Source organism: Homalodisca vitripennis, chromosome 2 (genome assembly GCF_021130785.1).
Source record: "Homalodisca vitripennis isolate AUS2020 chromosome 2, UT_GWSS_2.1, whole genome shotgun sequence".
Taxonomy (NCBI): domain Eukaryota; kingdom Metazoa; phylum Arthropoda; class Insecta; order Hemiptera; family Cicadellidae; genus Homalodisca; species Homalodisca vitripennis.
In genome coordinates, this window is record NC_060208.1 from 150,752,570 (window position 1) to 150,770,391 (window position 17,822).

The following is a 17,822-nucleotide window of genomic DNA, read 5'->3' on the forward strand; positions in this document are numbered from 1 at the left end:
AAAACAAAATCCATAAAAGGTAGAGCAATAATTTTTTTACCACTGTCTTTGAAATCTTCATTTAATATACTAAATACTATATTCGTAATAAATTTATTAATATTATTATTAATAAAATTAATAGAAATTTTTAATTTAGTAAATATTTGTATATACATTTTAATTATTTTGTAATTACTTTCTAACTAACTTTAACATAATTTAACTAAAATATTAAAATGTTTTTTTACATAAATACAATTTTTATGCATATATCTAAAATAATAAGCTGAAAAATAAAATCAGGAATAACTTATGATTAATGTTTTTTCTGATTTTGCTAGACATTTACGTCAATTTCTTCATTCCTAAGAAGTTCAATAATTTTTAATCATTCAGGGTGGCCACGAAACCGGGATAAGCCAGGAATTTAACGGACCAGGGAAAACCCGAAAATGAGCCGGGAATTTTCCTAAGAACCGGGAAAATGTCATAAACAGTTTATCCGTTTCCAAGAATTTATAAAACCAAACCATAATTTGACAGCTCCTTGAATCAAGAACTGATTAATCTCGAAACATTGTATTTTACGTGACGTGGATCTTGAAATTGTGGATGAAGATCGATATATGTCCGTGAGCTTCATGTGAGTGTTGCCTCCACTAGTGTAGTAGATTATATTTTGGTTAGTTTTACTCCTGTACCGTGGCAAGCTACCCTCATCCCTAAAAAAAGACATGTAACAACGCATTGAAAAACACATGTAAAATCGGCAGACCGATCGTTCCCAACTTCAGCAATAAACAAGCGGTAAAGCAGTAGTGACCACGACACAAACGGGTTTTTTGTATTTAAATATTATTCAGTTGTTGACGTGGTGCCTCCAGAGACAATGTTGTCTAAAAATGAGTGAAAATAGTATTTTTTGTTTTAGATAGATACCACAGGCCTAAAATGTACAGTATTCACCCTATAAACAGGATTAATATTTCGGTTCGTTGAATAATATAGTTTGTTTGATAAAAGGTACAACTCGGTTTTATGAGTACACCAGAATTTCAGTTGGATTGTTACCAGACCTGATAAAATAATTTTTTGAGAAGAAATTAGTGGGTAAGCTACAACAAATAACGCCAAAAAAAAGTTTGCATCCGACATGTTGCATAGCAATAACAGAATGTGCTCAGGGCTAAGTGGTAGGAAAAACATTTATTGTCTAGAATTCGCAGCGGATAAGCGGGATCGTATGGTATCGCCCTGCTGCTCACGTCTGTCGTGGCTAGTGTTGAGTGTTCCCCATGTGTACAACACAAACATTAAACTTACATAGGTTAAAACAAAGAAAGTGATGTTATGTTATGATATCATAGTCACATCCAAACCTCGGCTGAACTTTGTTTACACTGGGAAAAAAATGCTCAAGTTTTGTGTTGTTTTTTGTATTTTGTAAAAATTGCGTCTAAACAGGTGCAAGAGCTCTCACGAGCGCTGCCGCAACCAGTGTCGAACAGTTGTTTGCAAGAACCGAAGATAAAGTTATGACGTTAAGAACTGAGCTATGACGTGTAACTTTAAATATATTAATTTTCCTGAATCTCTGCAAATTACTTTGAAATAGCGTGGTATTCTTAGGCTTGTCTCCCCTCTCCCAAAGGATAAATTGATTAAGTAGAGTTCAGATGAAAGTATTTGATGAAATATAAGATAGACCGACCATGTGTATCGGCGAAATCATTGTTACGTACCGAAAGTTCGTTCATCGCAGACTTCTGTTCCACGGTAGCGCTGTGTTGGTATTTATTTGTTATCTTTGTTTTTTCTGTATTGGATACACGTATTTTCCAAACATCACAGAAAGGAAAGTTATTAGGTGCACACGATGTTATGTCAACACATTGAAAGACAGAGATAAAAACTAAGCTTAAAATAGGTGATAGCGATAAATCGTCACCAAATTTCTCGTATTTTCCTAGCGATGAAATTTAGTAGAGCACCACATTTCTTGCAAATACAACTGGTTACGATAAACCGTCACTGTTGCACTTGGCGAAAGGGTTAAATACAGTATTACAGTTGATATTTGACTTGAAAATAGACTAGAGAATTGGAAATTTTTTACCGGGATAACCAGGAAAAAAACCGGGAATTTGAAAAGAGGTTTTGAGTGGCCACCCGGTCATTGTACACAAAATTACTTTACAAATAATAAAACATACTATACAATTGTAAAATAATCCTAATAACCTTCATCTTGACTTTCAAGTTCTTCGTCCTCGTACAAACCATGAATCAGCAAACGTTTAGACAGAAATATTTATTTCCTACACGCTTCCATCACTATCACTAATATCAGAATTGTACTTGTAATCATTGTCTAATAACAAAGCAATAACAGAGCCTCGCAGTTTTTTACAACTATTACGATCAATCTCTAATCTAAACAAAAAGAAACAACACACCTACCCTCACATGTAGGTGACAATCAGTGACAAATCACTCAAACAATCCAGTGATCAGTTCTGTGCTGCCAGTAACAAAACGAAATAAAATACAATTTTTTCTTAGTAAAGGAACCAGTGAAGCATAGCAACGATACATAGTGGATATTTTCAGTACTAGAACAGCCCATAACAATAAAATCTGGCTAAACATAGACTATGAAACCAGCTCATAGCTCCGTATTCATACCAGACCACTCTGTATGTAACCAGCTCTTTTGTCTTCCCAAATGGGTTAACTTTTTGCTTAACACAGTGGTTTTTAGAAGATGCTAGTCTCACGGGTTGGATTATTAAGGAGGTATGAAAACACTATATAGTTGGGCACACACAATATATACCGGTATATATATATATACAGGGTGTTCTGAAAAAAAGTTCCCATAAGTCAGGGCGTGATTCCTCACATCAAAATAAGAAAAAAAGGTCTAATTAACATAGGTCCGAAAATGCTTAGTTACCAAGTTATACAGGGTGAAAGATTTCGTCTGAATTTCAGTTCCCCTGCTGCAACGAAGCCCTACGGGTATTTGTTGGCTGTTAATTAAGATGTTACAATTTAGCGTACTTTATGTAAAATGAACTGAAAAATTGAATAAAAAACCGTTTCCAGACCTGTAGCTACAGTAATTTTTAAGATATGTGACGAAAATACGCGAAACTTGGTCCCGAAAAACAAGTTACATTTAGGTTTGAAGCAGATTTACTATGTTAAATGTACAATAAAACAACAAAATATTTTTTTCACGGTACATGTAGAAAATTTAATTTCGAAGAGAAAGATGTAAATAAGTCTATAATAGACAAACCCAAACTTTAAAAAATAATCCTTAATTACATACAAAACGCATGAAAAATAGACAAAATCTGTTAAGCTCTCTACAAATGTAATATTGAAATTAAAACAGCTGTTTTATTAAAACAAATTAATGAGTTACTATTATTTTTTTATCAAGTAAATATTTTTAACAATCATACATTATCATACATAAAAAAGTTATCTGAATTATCATTCAACAAAAAAGTTACACATTGTCCTAAAAAACTAACCACGTCACAGTAGATGTTCAAAATGTTTCCCCTCATTCAAAATACAAGCATCCAGCCGTCTTCTCATAGACTGCTGAACTCTTTCGAAGATCCCAGGTGTCTCACGTATCCTTTGAATCCCGTTAACAATCCTTATTCGCAACTCTTCTATGGTATCCACAGGCGAGTCGTAGACAAGCGTCTTTAAATGTCTCCATAAGAAAAAGTCTAAGGATTGAGGTCAGGTGACCTTGCAGGCCATGCTACTGGGGCTCCTCGACCAATCCATCTGTTTGGATATGCTTCATTTAAAAATTCTCTTACTTGTAATGTGTAATGAGCTGGGAGCTCCATCCTGCATGAACCACATGTTGTTGCGTGTGTATAGTGGCACATCTTCGAGTAACTCATTCAGATTAGTCGTCAAGAAATGTAAATAATTTTCACCATTGAGCGTATCAGGTAAAAAAAACTAATAAAAATTTATCACCCAGAATAGCAGCCCATACGTTTATAGAAAACTGATATTGGTGACGGTTCTCTGAAATAGCACGTGGATTTTCAATTGCCCACATGTGAGTATTGTGGGTGTTAAGAATAGCCATTCTTGAAAATTTTGCTTCATCAGTAAAGATAATGTAATTTAAAAAAATGTGGATTTCTGCACCTTTGGATAAGCCATTGGCATAGCTGAACACGAGGAAAGTAATCTCGAGGCAAAAGAGCCTGGACTCTTTGATAGTGGTAAGAATGCAACTGCTGCTCGTGTAAAATCTTCCAGACAATTGAATTACTAACACCGAAATCCAAGGCTAGTTCTCTAGTACTTCTTCCAGGATGATTCTCTATTTCGTCCAACACGCCCTCCTCCAATTCAGCTGTACACGTTGTACGTGGCCGTCCTGATCTACCAACTTTTCCAGATTTAAAGGTTCCCGTCTCGCTTAGCCTTCTATGAATGGAAGAAAACATTTTATGAGTCGGTAACTGTCTATGAGGAAAATGTTCCTGATAGAGTCGTCTAGCCTGACGACTGTTGCAATGTGCAAGACCGTACATTAAATGCATGTCTGCCATTTCACCATTAGTGTACATAATATTCATATTACCTGCCATGATGAATAAGATATTATTAGCTATCAAAAATTAACTTCAACGGCACTCGCACTAACTTGTATTAAAGTACAGATCAACACACGCACTTAATGAGCAATGGAAAAATAGCTGCTTGTAATGTTTATTTAAATTATTATAAACAATGTTACATTGTTAAAACATATGTTTTAAATAGAAATTATTTTGTTTCTCAAATCAAATATTTTAATAAAACAGCTGTTTTAATTTCATTTTAATTTGTAGAGAGCTTAACAGATTTTGTCTATTTTTCATGCGTTTTGTATGTAATTAAGGATTATTTTTTAAAGTTTGCGTTTTGTCTATTATAGACTTATTTTACATCTTTCTCTTCGAAATTAAATTTTCTACAAGTACCGTGAAAAAATATTTTGTGTTTATTGTACATTTAACATAGTAAATCTGCTTCAAACCTAAATGTAACTTGTTTTTCGGGACCAAGTTTCGCGTATTTCGTCACATATCTTAAAAATTACTGTAGCTACAGGTCTGGAAACGGTTTTATTCAATTTTTCAGTTCATTTTACATAAAGTACGCTAAATTGTACATCTTAATTAACAGCCAACAAATACCCGTAGGGCTTCGTTGCAGCAGGGGAACTGAAATTCAGACGAAATCTTTCACCCTGTATAACTTGGTAACTAAGCATTTTCGGACCTATGTTAATTAGACCTTTTTTTCTTATTTTGATGTGAGGAATCACGCCCTGACTTATGGGGCACCTTTTTTCAGAACACCCTGTATATATATTAAGCCCCATATACACCTTCTCTCTCTGTGCTTGACACTTAATAATGTGTAATGAATTCATAGAGCTTTATCAAAGTTCCGTTTGGAGCAAATGACTTTGAAGATGCTCCCAGAATGCTTCCGCAAAGACATCACATTGCCACCTGAGATGGCCAAAACTCCAGTAGATGCTGCTCGGAGACCTGAAGATGTTCTGGATTACATTCCAGGTCAGTTATTTTCCTCTTATTTCCTCAATAAAAAAAAATCTTGTCAGCATTTTAATTCCAATATATGTAATTTTATTGTTGAATACACTGAAGTTTAACTGGAACCCTAAAAAGTTTCTATTGGTCTCTTTTATAATACAAAAAACTATATGTTCAAGTTTACTTCTTAAATGACTCAGTTTTGTCATCCAGGTGAATGCTGGATCCAACTGCTGAGACATGTTGGCACTGAGTCAGCCAGTTTGGCCATTGCGTGCTGGATCAGAATGGAACTTGCTACATTTCGCTCCAATCGTTATCAGGTACTACTAAGTAATCAGAACTCGGATAATCAGACTTCTACTGTATATTAATTTTGGTAATGTAGTTATAAAAAAAGTTTAAAGGTTATAAAAAGATTTCTCTCATATATAAATTTAAATTTTGGAAAGTAAGATCCGATTTCTTATATAAATAAATAACAACAGTTTTTCTTGACATCTTAGTTTTCATTTTTGTTTAAACATTTGTCATAACATTTATCAGCTTTTGAATGCTGATGTCATAAAAGTCTGCCGCTTGTAACTGCTTCTTTCACCTTGTCATCGTACTGCTGAGAAACTCCTTAAGGTAGCGAAGTGAAAAGTGAAAGTCGCTCGGCGCCAAGTCCTGAATGTACGGTGGGTGGTCAATATGTTCCCAACAGGTCTGATGAGATTTTGGGTTTAGATGGCAGAGTGGGTTCTGGCGTTGTCATGCAACAAAAGAACTCCTTATGTCAACAGACCATGTTGTCCTTGTTCATTCTGTATTGCACTTCGAAGTTTAGTCAGAATATTGCATTAAGTGGCTGTATTTACTATTCTTCTTTGTTCCATTCGACCAGAATCAAAATATTCCATGTCTACCCAAACCATAACCTTACGTGTTGATGTTTGTTTAGCCTTGACTTTAACTGGTGACATCATATGATGCCATTCAATTGACTGGTATTACGTTTCTAGGGTTATGTGAAAAACCCATATCTCGTCACCTGTGACAATGTTCTCTACAAGTGTATTACCTTCTTGTTGACAGTCTATGACTTATTCTGTAATATACTTTAATATTCTCTAGTTATTGCTTGTCCATATGTCGCTTCAAATAAAAATGTAAACAAACAAAATATTTCTGGGATGAGGAACGCAAGCTATGAAGAAAAATGTATATAGAAGCAAATGAGCACTGTCTGTGCTCTGAGCTGATGGAAGACAAAGCAGAAGCAGCTAGAAAGAAAAAGGACTATGACCTAAAGCTCAGTATGTATAAGACCAAAATACAGCTTTCATTGACCAGGCGGAAAACAAATCAAAAACATTTGGCAGATCATAAACCAAGAAAGAGAGGAAAAAATGAAAAAATAAACAAAATGGTACTTTAGGTGAATGGTAGAGATGTGAGAGAACCATAAGATATTGCAAATAACTTCAATTAGTTTTTTTGCAAACATTGCAGAAAGAACATTGAATGAAGATAACCAACAAAATAAGTGCATCACATTTTTACACCCTACAACAACAAATATTAGTAACACTCTCCTTGTATCCAGCTATACCTGAAGAAGTCCAGAAAACGATAGATTCCCTCAAACCAAAAATATTAACTGGAATTGTTCAGATTTCAGCCAAACTAGCCACAAGAGCTATAAAAAAGAGCTTACATTAACAACTACAATCAACAAATTATTTCAACAAGGTATTATTCATAAAAATTAAAAACTGCAGAAGTATATCTGAAATTAAAAAAATTGACCAACTACAGAGATGAGCAGCTCTGCCACATGTGTCATCTGACTTGAACCAAATATCAATTTTACAAATCATAATGATCTGATTGCTCTGTGCCCATGCAGAAACACCATGCCATATTAACTGCAAAATAAAAATTTATATTTGTGAAATGGTGTATTCTAGTCAAAAATATAAAATTTTCAAGTTTAGTGCATTATTTAAGCTTTCCAGTGGTAAACATTTATTGAATCTCATTAATTTAGCTTACCAGCTGTGATTTTTTTATATTTATAAAAGTCAAATATAGTAATTATTTTTGTTAAAATTAAATACATAATTATGTCAATATATAAGGTGAATTGTACATGAAATAGGATTTGTTGTTTCCTAGTCTTCTCATTAATATGATTATATTTGCATGAAATATACAGTGTGCTTGAAAAGTCCCAGAATTGTTTAATAATGTTTTAACAATTTCTTGCAATGAGACTTAAAATCTAGTTTATTATAATTATTAATCTAGTAGACCCATACAAATCTAGTTTATTATAATTAAGTTTATATTTCATCAGGAAGATGGTCCACAAAGAGTCAGATGAACATCTTAAATTTGAGTATAGGTTGACATTTACATCAAATTAAATTTATTTTTGGTCAAACACAATGCTGTAAATCGGACCTCAAAAGATTTACTCTATCTAAAATGGTGGCATTTCAAAGTTTCTCTTAAATTTGAAAAATTAGTATAACACATACTATTTTATTTCTTTAAAATAACATTAATTTACTGTAGTGAAATTAAAAATCAAGTACTTACAATAAGTGTTCAAAATGCTATCCCGAGTGTCTGTTAGTGATATCCCAATCTGTGGTAGAAACCAGTAACAACATTGTGTAACATATCCAGAGGCATTTGCTGAGTTTCTTCATTGATGCGATGTACTGTATTATTATTTTAAAGTTGGCCGACTTATTATGTAAACACTTTGTATGAAATAACCCCATAAAAAGAAATCGATGGGTTTAAATCAGGTGATCTAGGTGGCCACTCTATTGTTCCCCTACATTCTATCCATTGATTAGTGAACTCTCTGTCCAGCAGCTCATGCACAGTGCATAAGGAGGTGGTGCCCCATCCTTTTGATACCTTACTCTTAATAACTTTCACCCAACACAGTACGTAAAGCCGATATTCAAGGTGGTATAAGAAAGTTCTCAGACTGTACGTGCTAGTCAGCCACTGCTGCAATAGCCGCTGAGTCATTGTGCTGAGTTTCGTTGTTGTGAGAATTAGATGAGGTGTGTTATCATTATGTAGCGATTTTTTATGGCTGATAAATTCGAGGAACGGACTTGCATCAAGTTTTGCTTTAAACTTAAGAAATCACCAATGAAAACTTTTGCAATGCTTCAAGAAGGTTTTGAAGAACATTCACTGAGCAGAACACAGGTTTTTGAGTGGTACGCTCGTTTTAAGGCTGGCAGAACTTCAATTGAAGATGATCATCATTCAGGATGGCATTCCATGAGCAAAACGGATGGAAAAATTTGACATCTCATTCATGAAGACCGTTGTCAGACAATAATTACTTATGTAGTAGTGGCGGTATTAGCTATGGGAACTGTCCAGAAATGTTAACTGAAAATGTAGGCATGCGCCAAAGTTGCGCAGAATTTGTGCCTCGGCTTTTGACAGTCGATCAGAAACAGAGGGACATGTTGATGTCTGTAGTGAATTCAAAGAGACAACTGAAAGTGACCCACATTCATGTCCAAGATATAACTGGTGATGAAAGTTGGTTTTATGGTTATCATCCAGAAACAAAACAGCAGTCATCAGTGTGGAAAAGTCCACAATCACAAAGACCGATTAAAGCAAGACAAGTGAAAAGTGAAAAAAAACCAATGTTCGTGGTTTTTTGACATTAAAGACAGTGTCCATCGTGAGTTTGTGCCACCTGGTGTTAAAATGAACTCTGATTTTTATTATGACGTTTTGAGGTGTTTGAGGGAAAATGTGCGTCAAAAAAGGCCTGATTTGTGGAAAGACAAAACTGGCTGTTACATCACGACAATGCTAGCTCACGTTTCATGAAAACAACTTAGTTTTTGGCCAAAAAACATGGTTACCATTTCACATCCTGCCTATTTGTCAGATTTAGCCATTGATACCACCTCGTAGTTGTATCTCTCAACATCAATTCATATGAAACCCTATTCAAATTGCCATTGATTACAATATACCTTTGTATATTGATTACAAAGGTAACTTCATTTGACAATACAACCTTGGATAAGAAATTTAGTTGTACACACCTAATCACCCATCATTGTTTGACAGAATTTGAATCTTCTATCAAAATCGTCTTCCAAAAGTTACTGAAGCAATTTCACCTGATAGGGATGATAGTGATTTTTTTAAAGTTTTTAACATTGAAAATTGATTTATACTGTGAAAAATTGCTGCAGCTCTGGTTGATGTGTATAGCTCTTTGATGAAACTGTGTAATACATTGATGGATTTATCTTCGTTTGTACCATATTTACTTCTACCACTTCTTTCACGGTCTTTTACACTTCCAGTTTCTTCTAAACGTAGGACTGTTCTGCATACTCTAGACTTTGATATTGGTGGTCTGTCCGGGAAACTGTTATTAAATAAATGCATAACTTGATGAAATATTCGCAAACGGTTACCATATCCCCTCATCACAAGCAGGTTTATTCTTTCAGTTTCAGTCAGAGACTCACAATATCAAAATACACAACTAGTCAGTGTTGATAAAACGTGGGTTAAAAACCATTTTATACTGTACAAATCTTTACTTGCTTCGCAAAGATCAACTGTGCGCCTTTTAATTAAAAATAAAGTTTCTATCTGAATGTATAATACATAACATGATATAAACAATGAATCACTTTAACGTTGTGAGTGAAAATAGGAATGTCATTAACAACATTCACTTAATAACAAGGATGTAACGATAATGACTTTTCAAGAATAATACACTATTTCGGAAATCCCATTGTTGTGATCATTGTTGCCAACACACAAGAACTAATATATCACATCAATGAATAAACTGGGCAAATACCTCCAGGTATGTTAAGAAACTTTTAAAAGGCGCCATTTAAATAGGGTAAACCTTTTGAGGTCTGTCTGTGGAATTGTGTTCTATTAAAAAATAACTTTAATTTTATGTACATCTCGACCTATGCTCTAATTTAAGATTTTCTTCTGACTGCAGGCCATCCCCCTAATGAGATGAAAACCTGATGACCAACCACATAAAAATTCGTGATGGCTAATATTGATATACCAAGTCCCATTGCTTTACAAGAAATGGTTAAAAAGTTATTATTACCATTCTGGTACTTTTTAACGCATACTGTATATTTTCCTAAAACCTTGCACTTTCAGCAATAGGATTATCTTAGTTGAATTTAGTGAAATGGTGGTTTTCAACAGCAATTGAATTGCTCTACAGCTGGTCTAGGATAAAATCATTTGTTTTTATGTACAATGAAGAACATGTAACCAGTGAAATATAACTCTGTTATCTAAAATCTTAAACAAAGAATATTCTTTTTTATTCAGTTACAACTTCATGTTAAACTGAATAACATCAAATTATATTACTACAGTTTTATTCTCACACTAAAAAAATTGTAGGTATCACATACAATAGGATGCAATTGTTCAATCAGTAACTGCAACTGATTTTTCAATTGCTACAATGTGCAAAACTAAGCTTTTGTAATAATATGAGCTGTTGACCTTTTAGACCAACAAATGCTACTTACTATCATGGCAGTAACTAGAAGTATACATATAATGAAGGTTCTTTAGAATGATGATGTAACCAAATTGAGTTTAAGAACTGAATTGTAGTATTTCAGAGATTCAGTTAAGAGTTTACAACAGTTGAAAATAAATGAGAAATTTCTTCTTCTTACAATATTTTGTGGGTAACCATATTTTGGCATCAGCACCAATTTACCAAATTTCAATTCTCTAGCACATCTTGGATTATTCAATATTTTATTTATATCACTTAGTGAGTTTTCTCTGTCCATATTTGTAGGTGGACAGACAAGAGCCAAGAAATTACAAAGACCTGCCGGCTCGGAGTGTGGTACGGGGTGTGGTCACCAGTCTGCAACACCTGTCTGCTCCTACGGACAGCAGTCTAGCCAACCTCTGTGTGGTAGCCCTGATTCAGCCCTCACCCAAACCCTTGCCTTCACTCAGCTGGGCGTTCCTCTCCGATTTGCCTCAGGCCGATCCTGCCCTTGCCCACAATATTGTGAGGCTTGCAGCCAAGCAGTCTCAGATATCTCCCTCAGCTCGCAAGATTACAGACAGTTACATCTCTAGTTGTGGCACTGATGTAAGTTGCCTTGTAAATCATTGTTTCTAAAGTTTTCAAATCACTGATTTTATCCAAATTTTTTACTTACCTTTTTATTTTTTGTCTGACAAATCTGTGAAAGTGTCAGATTCGTAATTGCTGCACTAAGCGGAAGGTAAAATGGAGCTGAACTCAACATTTTTGAAAATTCTTTATTCCTCCAAAAACTTTTGGATCCCTCCACACTGTAAAGTTGACATGGATAAATGAGAGCCAGATAAGCGAGGTTGTACTGCATAATTCTATGATCTCTGTATGAAAATTTAAAAAATATGTCGGTCTAAGCTTTTATATATATACTAGCAGTTGCCCGCGGCTTCACACGCAATTTCCTGTAAAAAAAACAGTACACTATAATCACGTTTTCTTTTTCTATCATATTCTAAACACTCCTGATATAATTGATAGTCATTCCTTCACGACCCTCTCGGGCGCATATGAAGGTGTGTAACATATTTCTTACCTCTATCTTTCGTGGTTTTGCTAGGTGTTGATAAGTTATTCAGTACAATTAATTTATATGGGTGAATCAGTATAAACTAATTAGGTTATAAAGAATCAAAATTCGGTCAGTTAAAATTAATTTTCTGTCTAAGATATTTCCAGTATTATTGTGGTGTTTGCCTTGTGCTCTGATCAAGAAAATGTATCAACGAAAACCAATTTCGATCATAAAGCGTCTTCTTTTGGCTCTTTTCATTTACCTTTGATCTGACAAAATTCGATTACCTTATGTGCAGTTGTTTAGAGGTTTTTGAGGTGGTTTTTATAACAACGTTTAATAGTATTTTCATTGCATTAGATAGTTTATTGATCATTGGTGTAATGTAAATTTGAAATTAGGCAATAACTTCTTCTATGCTATCTTCATTACATTACTGATCAAGCACGTTACAATAATAATTTTCTAAATTTTAAACGTAAACAAATGTTTCTGCCTCTTTGATGAATTTCAGCTGAAAGTATTAACAGCTGTTAAGTATCAGTTTACTTTGTATTACGTATGGTAGTGCAGTCTGCCGGATCGAAAGTAAAACATTCCAAAATCAATAACAGTTTATAAATTAAATATTGATTAAGTAAACAATTTAAATTGGACCAAATTGTGAATGTAAACCATTCTCGAATTCCATTGAAAACACACAAAAAATTTCATCAAAATCGGTCCAGTTGTTTAGTAGGAGTTCAGTCACATACACATGAACACATGAAATATATATATATATATATATAAAAAGATATATATATATATAAAAAGGTATATATATATATATATATATATATATATATATATATATATATATATATATATATATATATATATATATATATATGGTATGGATTTAAATTGCTCTAACTACAAAGAGAAAATACTTTAAAATTAGGTTCATACAAATTTGGTAGAAACTACTATCTGCAACGTTAACATTTGATGTTAAACAATAAATAAAATATAATATTATGTTTTAGATCAATCTTAAATTTTGGTATTTTATTGAATTTTTTATTTTAGAAATCAAGCAGGAGCAGACATAAGTATCTAACATTAAAAATTAAAACGTGCTTGTCATATAATAACACTATGGTTAGACTATAAGGAGAGAATCGAATATACACGTTGAGGATGTAAAACTGACTTCAGCTCATGTATTTCTCAGTTGGATGCAGTTTCAGCTGAATTCATCTATTCTACTATTACATTTTATTTTTACACATTTTTGTGCAAAAATAATTTGCTAAAATGGAGACCTGCTAACAGATTAGCTTTGTAGATTTCACTACTGAAATGACAATTTAGAATTATAAACCTAAGATTTCCAATCTCTAAAAGAAATATGAATGAATCCTTAACAAAAGGTATTTATTTGAAAACAAATAATAAATGCTCAAATGAGGAAGGAAACAGGCTGAAGAATTTTTTGTTTGTAACTTACCCTTAACTTCAAAAGATTTTTACATAATTTATCTATAATTTACATATAATTATAATAATTCTGTGCTGACAATGAAAATAGTTGAAGGAAAGAAAAACAATAAATACAAGCTTTTATTATTGTGAAATATCATGATTTACATACATAAATATCATATCTAATCAAAATTTATTTTTATCTCATTATCCATATACAGTTCTCTGTATTTTTATTGTATTATTTTTTTAATTTATTGAGCTGTCATGGATGTAAGATAAATAACTAATCCTCCATTGTATAATTCAGAGTTGAGTACATAAATTTTACAAATTATTTAAATTCCTATTTTGAAATCCATCAAAATTTAATATTTACATTGTTTTGTATTGTTTTTTCAGAGAGAAAAAATTGAGTTCTTGTATACAATTCTGAGTGATCTATGCCGTGGGATACCTCCTAATACACTGAAACCATTTTTAGAAAGGACTCTACAAACTGCATTGAACCAGAAAGGTATGGTAGTACGTTAAAAAATAATAATTTTGCTTGAGTATTGATTTTATTCCAAACTACTGGATTTAAAAGTTATGAACACATGAGATGTAAAACTGTTTTCAAAATATTTTTTACCTTCAACATGGCCGAAACCATGAGAAATCTTATAATTTTTACTTTTTAGTCATAATATTGCAACTTTAATGATGATCTTATTCCAGATTTAATTATGAATCTTAATGTTTTCATTGACAAAACCAATATATATTTTTCATACAATGGAAATGTAAGATAGATAGTGGAACAGGGAGTATATCCTTTGTCAGGTACACACAACACAAAATGCAAACACATGTTATTACAAGAATAATCTCCAACAAACTTGTAATTTTTTGAAGAAATTTAATGATTTTTGCTTATTCTTGGCTAGCACTCTGGCATAGAATTTGAAATGGCAGCAGAGTTTAAAAATTAAACGGTAAACAGTGTAAAATCACTGGCAAGTCCCATTATCATTCATTGAGATCACTTAACACATTCATTGCGGATGACAAAATTACAGGCGACAGAAACTATATACAATCAAAACTATATACATCCCACCCACCGCCAAAGACTAAAAACTACTTATTTGTTCTCGTGATACTTATCACTGACTTAGCAACTGAGTTCACACAGACCTGGTTCGTCAGGGCACACTGCACAATAGTACACTGTTTCCTTACGCTTCGTGGTAGCAAACGCGGCACCTCCAGGTAACTGACTTGCCCTTTCCTTTGCGCTTCGTTAGTTTAGAGAGACGATGCATGCTGTTGTGCGTCGTGATGAGTAGTGGAGCTTCCTTTGGAGGGAGCAGGTCTTCAAGAACACGAACTCGGAAGTCATACAGGGACAGTCTATCAGAGTTGTACATGTTGTACAGGTAAAAAGAATTTACTACAACAACCTGGAGAAAGTGCATTTCATTGCGACTCATTGTCTTCATCAGATGAAAAATTATCGTCAATAACATTATCGTCTTCCTCCATTATGAGTACATACACTTACACAATCAACAGACACTATAATCCACTCACACAATATCGCAAATCATACACAACAAACGAAAATGGCGAACCGGCGACGAATCGCACCAACTGACTCACCGAAACAGGCACACCTCGCTATGAGTGTTACAGCCTTCCCGGGCTCAGCTCACACTGAGGCAATATGAAAGCAGCTGCTGTATGCCGAGCTCGCTCGTCCACCTCCCGGCGCGCCATTTTCGCATGATGATCATGCTCGTTACCCGCAGTGAATGTGTTAAATAAACATAAGGTGGCTGTTCCTAATTGAAATTTAAGATTTACTACTGTCTTCCATCTTAGTTTTAAATTTCAATAGAGGAACATCAGTCTAGTATTATTTTGCCAGTATTTTCTTTTTACTGAAGTATTACTATATTGCGCACTATAATCTTAATATGCTTTTCAAACAAGTTTTGTTATATTTCAATAGAAAAAGTGAGACCATGCCCATGTTTATGGATGGAAGTCAAAGAATGTATAAATTTGAATTGTTTGCTATAGATAATGAACATTTGTCTACTATGCTGGGCTGTGTGAAAGCAACATTGAAGGAAGAGAAGATACATGAAGCCAACAGAGCACTACTTCACCAACAAGTGAAGGCGCTGTGGGACATGATTGAGCCGCAACATGAAGTAGGTATCCCAAGTTGGAATTTGAAGCTGAATTGGTTCTATTCACCATTTTCTATTCTATTTTCAATTTTTTAGATCCCTAACCATATTCTCAATTAATCAGAGTTTGTATTACTTGATTTTACTATTTTATCATGTATTAAATTCATTGAACCACCTAATACATAATTGTACTCTCTAAGTGGCTTTACAGTTGCAGCATTAGTGAATAGTATAAGTTTTATCAATTGTTTGGGGTTCATTTTAATCACATCAATTTTAAAAAAGTTTGGTTTTTAGTGTTCCATTTGAGAATAAATTTTAATTCCATGTTAACATTAGATATAATGATTAAACTACTTAGGTATCTATTAAGGTAATTATCATATAAACGGCCGGAGCGGCAAAATACGAGTTTTGCGTTATAAACTTATTGGAATCGTCCTATAGAACAAAAAAAATATAAAGTTTGATGGGGTGGAAATGAGAAATAACAAAGTTCTAGAACATAAAAAATGGAACAACTTTTCACGCGCGGAGTAATATTTCTATGTTGTACATCGACGTCAAGCGTCACGTGACCTTTTGTGACCATGATTCAACCTTGTGATGACGTCATCGGATGGGTCGCCATCTTTGCAAACCTAAATGAAAAATAATACTGAAATGAGCAGAATTTTGATCAAAATGAACAACGTTTTTCTTAATTTCGAGCAACAAATGAATTACTTGTTATCGAAATGAGATGAGTGCCTCCGGCCATCAGTCAATTAAAGAAAAACATCCCTCGAGATAGTACCTATCAGTAAAATATAAAATTCTAGAGGGGCTGATCAGAAATATAAATTGAAATGTAATGCAAAGGCAATTATGTAAAGTTCAAAAACTTAATAAATCATGAAAAACTCAAATATAAATATATAGATGGATATTAACAGAGAACACTTACCATTAGTGTGTTGGCGGATATAGCTGAGCAGCAGCAACAAAAAAGTGGATTTTTAAAAATTGCAACATTTAAAACTTCTTTTCTTACTAATTTTTCTAATTTTCCTATCGCAACGAAACAACAAAGTCTCCCGGTTTAAAAACAACACGCGACCGTTCGACGAACAAATACACTCATTACTAAAAATTCCATGTTCAATTAAAAAGGAAATAATTTCGTTTCGGTTAAAACGTAAACTCTTTACGTGCCCTACTAAACACTCCGACACACACAATTCACTAGGGTTGGTCGAACTAGTGGATGGTTGATTCATGATTGTAACGCACTCACTCAATCCAATCTACTGAACATGATATCTTGTGAAGCACTGACTCTGCCCCAGGGAACTCAGATAACAGATACGTTATCAGGCTGCTATCAGTCTCGGCCGCAGATAATATTCAAGTAAACAGATTATCCAGACACAGCACACAAACTGAACATTAAAACATTAGAAACTTAACCACTTATGAATATACCCCCTAAAATCATGTTATTTGTCATTTGCACCCCTTAGTACTATATATATTTTTTGTTCAGGAGGGTGAGCAGAATACGTTGATAACGTCAAATTCGTGATTTGCCGCTCCGGCCTTTTTTCTTATAGCTACCTCTATTAAAAGATATCATATAAACATATGGCCTGCAAGATGTGATATCCTCAATCAGTTTGTTCATTTTAATCACATCAATTTTAAAAAAGTTTGGTTTTTAGTGTTCCATTTGAGAATAAATTTTAAATCCATGTTAACATTAGATATAATGATTAAACTACTTAAGTATCTATTAAATTCAAATTCAAATGACTTTATTTGTATTAAATATACAAAAGGACGAATTTAGGGCCATAAGGCCCTGTCTTACAATTAACCCTAAAAGATTAAAAGATATCATATAAACATATGGCCTGCAAGATGTGATATCCTCAATCAGTGTGTTATCCTCAATCAGTGACGTCTTAATATAATTTATCTAAACTTACAGC

General features: G+C 33.5%; 1 protein-coding gene across 3 annotated transcripts in view; it reads left to right on the top strand.

Moving 5' to 3' along the window:
* The window catches only part of LOC124354898, a 76,559-nt gene that overhangs the window by 43,046 nt on the left and 15,691 nt on the right, over window positions 1–17,822 (top strand). For all 3 annotated transcript variants that reach the window (XR_006921723.1, XM_046805694.1, XM_046805695.1), the window contains 5 exons: window positions 5,455–5,600; window positions 5,793–5,902; window positions 11,434–11,739; window positions 14,072–14,186; window positions 15,737–15,870. Coding sequence is in view for 2 of the 3 variants with exons in the window: in XM_046805694.1 (XP_046661650.1) it covers window positions 5,455–5,600; window positions 5,793–5,902; window positions 11,434–11,739; window positions 14,072–14,186; window positions 15,737–15,870 (811 nt within the window). In the remaining variant the exon portion in view is untranslated. The remainder of the gene's footprint in view (window positions 1–5,454; window positions 5,601–5,792; window positions 5,903–11,433; window positions 11,740–14,071; window positions 14,187–15,736; window positions 15,871–17,822) is intronic.